Below are 5932 nucleotides of genomic sequence, written 5' to 3'. Positions count from 1 at the left end.
TCTTTACCCGTTTATTCCATTTTGGGTCACGGGGGTCGCCGGTGCCCATGTCCAGCAATCACTGTGCGAGGGGCGGGGTACACCCTGGATGGGTCGCAAGTCCATCACAGGGCCACATAGAGACAAACGAGACAAACAACCATTCACTCTCTCACTCACACCTAGGGACAATTTAGAGTTACCAATCAGCCTAACATGCATGTTTTTGGTCTGTGGGAGGAAACTGGAGTACCCGGAGAAAACCCACGCATGCACGGAGAGAACATGCAAACTCCACCCAGAGGGCCCCTGGACCAGGGTTTGAACCAGGGACCTGTTCGCTGAGAGGCAGCAGCTCTACCAGTTGCGCCACTGTGCTGCCTATATATATATATATATATATATATATATATATATATATGTCTATATATATATATATATATATATATATATATATTATTTTATTTTTTTTTATTAAGCTTTTACTGCTTTTGTAAGCAAATCAGTTTGACACGATAGTTTTAAAAACATTCCAAATATAAGATTTCTTGTTTATTAGCAAGAGTCAGAAGATTATTATAATTATTATAATATTATAGTTATTAACGGTCAGCGGACACGCGCGGCTGGTGATCCGATTGTCCATGGGTAACAACCCGCCCCTAAATATAAGGTAAAATGGGAATTAATTACATAAAACACTAATTAAGTCATGGGTAGTGCCTGGAGCTGACAGAGCAAAAAATATATATTAGTTGCGGTGTAGGAATAACCAAGTACAGTAAACAGAAAATAATTTACCCGCACAGGCAAAAAGCTCTCATAAATCAATTAATAATAGATTGGTCACGAAGGATAACATTTAAGGCAGTTAACACAATTTAATCAAGCCATCAGTTATGCCACACAAACCCCACAAATGCTTCATCCCACAACATTTCCATATCAACACATGAAATCCCATAAACCCCATAAACAGAAAACAAGAAGTTGATCAAACTTTCAATCCAACTATCCTCTGAAGGAAAGTTTGCTTTGAAGGAGGATGAAGGAAACGCCCACTCAGTATAGGCATCGGCGCGCTGAAATAAAAAGAAATGATCTCGCCAGATCTCACTGTCCATAGGCAGTAAGAAAAAATAACAATCCACCACAACCCAAACTCAGGGTGAAGAGTAATCCACAGGTAATCCACAGGTAATCCACAGGTAATCCAGGGTAACGACCTCACACCTGATCCTCCTTGGCAGTTATGCACCCAAGAAAAAAAATGCTGTCACTTCTAAAACCACATCAAAGCCTGACCAGACCCGGCCCGCTCATCAAGCACATCCAACATTTTTCAGTCAGGTCATCTGGACGGTTTCTTTTTCATCTTATCACCAGCAGAACTGGTTTGTTCCACTTTAGAGTAAGCTGTTGGGGGAAGAATCAGTTTTGTTGTGTGTTTCCTTGACTGATGAAGCCTTCTGGATCGAAGGCGAAACGTTTCAGCACAAAAAAATAAAAAAAGAAACTGTCCAGATGACCTGACTGAAAAATGTTGGATTTTATACCTGGATTATTGAGCATGGACTTTGTTGTCATTAAGCACATCGTTTTGACCCGATCTGGTCCAAATTTTGGGTCGGACCGGTTCAGGCTGAGGCCTAATATTTTACATAAAAAAATATAAATCATAGGGGCCAGAAAAGATGGTAACAAGTGCCATGTTTGTCCCTCGGGCCTTCAGTTTGACATGTGTGACAGAGTAACTCCTAAAGGTGGTGAGTTTGAAAGTTTTATTGAAATCCATCCAGTGGTTCCCAGTATGTTCTGCTTATGCTGCAAACAAACAGACCCATGCAGAACCATTCCCTTTGTCTACAACGATAAACGGATTAACTCAAAAATAGAGTAACGATCTTCTTGCAATTGCTGTATTAGTGTTTTTTAATAATATCTTTGATTTTTATTTTGTTTTTCAGTCAAACATTTCACGGACCTCTCTTGCTCACTTCATTTAAAGCAGTCATGGACTCCTGTCTGTATTTTAATGAACTCACTCATTTCACACCGCTGACCCCGGTCTATGTGTGTCTCTCAGCAGACGTGTGATATAGGCATGACCCAGAACAGCGGAGACAGCGGCTTGTGCTTTGAGATCTGGTTCAGAAAGAGGAAAAGCCAGGACACGTACACGCTGCAGGCAGGCAGCCGGGAGGCGAAGGAGGCCTGGACCAAGGACTTGGAGCGGATCCTGTGGGAGCAGGCCATACACAACAGAGGTATGATCAAAATGAATGTGAGTTATTTGTATATACGTATATATATATATATATATATATATTTTGAAGCCCAACTTTGTGTGCAGATGTGATAAATAACGATACCCTTATGAGGATGCATAATTAAATTCCAACACAAACAGCTGACCCCAATCAAACAGAGCCTCCCAGAGTCTGTTCTGTGAAAACATTCAGCACTTTGTAAAGTCGGGGATTTAAATGTGAACTTTTCTGTTCGGTAAATGTGTGATGTCACGTCAGCCTCAAATATTTCTCCACTGATGTGTTTTAAGAGGTTCGCATGCAGGAGAGAGTGTTCCTGGGAATTGGAAACAAGCCGTTCATGGACATCCAGCCCAGTGAGGCAGCTATCAGTGACAGAGCCATCAACTGTGTGCTGATGGGAAGAGGTACACATTGACCTGTTTTACACAGTATTTGAGTATTTTTTACTTAGCTGTACTCCATCTCATGTCCCTTGCTCTTTGCAGAAACCAAGCTGCTGCCCTCTGTGAGGTCGTGCGGGTCACACGGTGAGCTCCCAGCAGGCCGACCAAAATCGGTTGGTTCAGGCAGTAGCTCTTCATCCTCCTCTTCCTCTGGTCGAGGCTCCATGTCCCCTGTCGGATACGAGCGTGGGCCGAAGAGGAGGGTGGTTTCAGCGGGTCTTCCAGGATACGTGTCGCCCCCCGGCGCTCTGGAGGAGGACGACACGGACCAGGAGAGCGGACACCAGAACTTATTGTGTGAGTCAAAGTTTTTCCATTGTTTTTAAATGGAGCGCATGAATCTGCTGAAGAGGAAGTATCAGTATCTGCAGAGGCCTCCTCCTGCTGGTGTGTTTGTAGGCTCTCAGGGAGTTATATTTCAAACCTGATGACACTTCCTCTATAAAACTTGGGGGTCAAAGGTCAGTCTGGGTAAACACCTCTGAAGCTCAAGTTTATTTCAGGAGTAAAGCGTGTTACCGATACTGTGCATGCTTTCTTATCTCCACAATGTCTTCTCTTTGCTCCAGTAGACAGCTCCGAGTCTTCAGGAGAGAGTGTGAGCGGCTTCAGCAGCTCCAGCCACAGCTACCACTCAGCTGTGGGAGAAATGGAGGACAACGCCTCCGTCTGCGCCTCGATAATCACCGTCAAAGAGGTCGGGGCTGCTCAGGCCTCTGAAGCCTCCCCCGGCATCCCAAAACCAGACGCTGTGCCAGGATCTGCGGGGGAACACCAACCACAAGTTGCACCTACGCTTCAAAACAAACACCAGAACACGGATACGCCTTTCTGCAAGGTTCCATAGACGGCTTTTAAATGGACTGTCCCCTTGATGTTAATTGTTAAAAATACTAAAATCCTTTGACAGTTAGATGCAGTTTCTGGTTTATACTAAACTATGATTATTTTTATTTCAGGCTCAGAGCACAGATATTAAGTCCACAGAGGTTTGACCTGTGACAAGTGGCACGGTGGGAAGTAAATATGGCACCTTTTTGAACTAGAATCAAACTTTACAAGCGACTCACATTTGATAAAAGTAATCTTTTGCTCTGTTTTGTTTTTGTTAATGTTTTTTTAGAACCTTGAAATAAAAGAGAAGCCTGTTTGTGAGAGAAGCCATAAGAGGAAAATATCCTGCAAAACTCCAAGCTGTCCTTGTAGAGAAGTGTTACCAGATTGTAAATAAAGTTCTTTTTTATTTTCACCACTAAACCAACAGGTCAGATGTGTTTTAATGGATCTAGATTATGAACAGAAAGAGGGATCATTTTGACGTTGAAACAATTTGATGTAATTTCTGGTTTTACAGTTCAAACTATGAAACATGCAGTCTTTGTGTGACTTGTTCATAATTAATGCAGTAATTCATTAATACTGTAGTTTGGAAACTGGTAATAAATGTCTTTAATACTAAGTGTGTTGTCTTGTGTTCAAAACTGAATTACTCAACACAACTCGATGGCAACAGATTGGTTCATCTGAAACTAAAACAAGTGATTTCTTATAATTAGCTTTGTATGAATGTTGTCAGTGATAGGAACTATTGAAGCTTCTTTATTGAAAACAGTTTAATTGTGGCGAGGCTTGTTTGCTTTTATATATTTGTTTGTACACGTTTTTTCCTATAAACTGAATTGAACTGAATTTGTTATAAACCTAACCATCACTGATAGCCTGAAAAAAGAGATTACAAATGTCTACAGATTAAAATAACGAGACTTTAGAACTTCATTTTGTTTTGTTTTTCTTTGCTGTTTTGTTAAAATTTGTATTTCTTTACAACAATGGCTTCAAGAAATGCAGTTAATAAGAAGACGTGCTTCTTTCCTTATATTGACATTTATTTATTATCTTTATCAATTCTCACAAAGTCTATCTATATTTATATTAGAGCTGCAAAATGTATACAATATATGATTTTTGTATAAATATACACAGTTTTGACGCAGACTGCAGTAAATCCCAGTGGTAACCAGCAAGACAGTTTCTTAAGCAGTCAGGACTATTATAGTAACAAATGAGCCTGTTTTCAAGTTATTTATGTAATGCTTCAAATTTATTCTGTAAAGAAGACAGGATAATAGACGCAGCCGTTTTACTGTAAATGTTCGATGCAGAGTCACATCCTTGTGTACGTAACGTTCATACTTGGCTTCAGTTTATCACTGAATTTACATTCCTGGGATAGCGATGGAGCAAAACTTCAGTCAGAACTTCAGTCCTTTTTTTTAAAATCTACAGTATGTGCAAGGCAAATAGAAAACAATTTATATTATTCAGCTTGTTATTTTATTAATACTTTTTCAGATGCTGCAGACACTATTGTAACTTTTTCTTCTTTTTTAAAACAAAAAAAAAAACTTCATATATGCCAAGAACTGAAGGTCTGTTTCTGTTTGTCTTCAGCACTCCAGTCCCGCTGACTAAATATAGAGAGCCAGTTAATTCCTAGGAGGAATAAGGAATTCAAGATTGTGATTTTGTAGTTCAGAGGAAATGTTTATACACAAAAGTCAATTCTGTGTTTGCTGGAGACTTTTTTTTTAATCAACAGAAATTACATGCCACCCTGCTTAATTCAATTAATTTTATAAAATACCTTTGTGGCAATGAGGGATCTATTTACTTTTATTAGGAGGGTATTTCCCAGGAACATGGGTGTTGGTAGACATAAAGCCACACCAGGGCACCGTCCTATTGCAGGCTGTGTGTTTGCCAGCTTTTACCACTTTGCTTATTATTTCTACAGTCATGCTCCTGTTATATTTAGATGTTTTTACTGTTTTACTGTTTTTTTGTTTGTTTTTAATTTTGTACAGCACTTCGGATGGCTGCTTGCTGTATTTTAAGTGCTTTAGAAATAAATTGGTATGGTATGGTATTAACAGAAACACCATTAACACTATAAATCCAAGTATGCATTCATGAGTTAGAATATTTCCGAAAATAAACTATACTAAATAAATGTATGCATATGAGAACATAAACAAGCATTAGATTTTTACAGGTGAACATTTATTTGCATTCATCCTGAAAATAAATTATTACACGATCTGCTTTTTTGCTTTTGACCCCAGTTTCTTGAATATTTTTGAAGGATGTTATTAAATACTTGTCGCAGGAGTTTTGCGTTTTTAAAAAATAAATATTATCTTAGCACCTAAATACAAAAGTTTCAGTGTGAGAAAACAG

The 5932-nt window shown here is 39.3% G+C and overlaps 2 protein-coding genes across 3 annotated transcripts in view; both read left to right on the top strand.

Moving 5' to 3' along the window:
* Positions 1-5932, top strand: part of eogt (EGF domain-specific O-linked N-acetylglucosamine (GlcNAc) transferase) — a 184978-nt gene that overhangs the window by 21370 nt on the left and 157676 nt on the right. The gene's annotated exons all lie outside the window — the stretch shown is intronic.
* On the top strand, positions 2074-4418 carry LOC119411710 (puratrophin-1). Of its 2 annotated transcripts, XM_037678624.1 has the most exons (6): positions 2074-2246; positions 2540-2656; positions 2738-2992; positions 3265-3533; positions 3655-3715; positions 3819-4418. In XM_037678624.1, the coding sequence occupies exons 1-5, from the start codon at positions 2084-2086 to the stop codon at positions 3688-3690; spliced, it is 840 nt and encodes a 279-aa protein (XP_037534552.1). In that variant the 5' UTR covers positions 2074-2083; the 3' UTR covers positions 3691-3715; positions 3819-4418. The 2 variants fall into 2 exon arrangements, with proteins under 2 accessions (XP_037534552.1, XP_037534551.1); XM_037678623.1 differs by having other exon boundaries at positions 3655-4418.

Source organism: Nematolebias whitei, chromosome 7, assembly GCF_014905685.2.
Source record: "Nematolebias whitei isolate Nwh7 chromosome 7, NemWhi1, whole genome shotgun sequence".
Taxonomy (NCBI): Eukaryota; Metazoa; Chordata; class Actinopteri; order Cyprinodontiformes; family Rivulidae; genus Nematolebias; species Nematolebias whitei.
This window is presented reverse-complemented; position numbering and strand designations above follow the sequence as displayed.

Excerpts from the sequence above, each read along its gene's own strand:
- LOC119411710 (XM_037678624.1), top strand. The coding sequence starts at position 2,084 with ATGACCCAGAACAGCGGAGACAGCGGCTTGTGCTTTGAGATCTGGTTC. Across the intron at positions 2,993-3,264 it reads CGGACACCAGAACTTATTGT|TAGACAGCTCCGAGTCTTCA; the intron begins GTGAGTCAAAGT and ends TCTTTGCTCCAG. Across the intron at positions 3,534-3,654 it reads CGGATACGCCTTTCTGCAAG|GCTCAGAGCACAGATATTAA; the intron begins GTTCCATAGACG and ends TTTTTATTTCAG.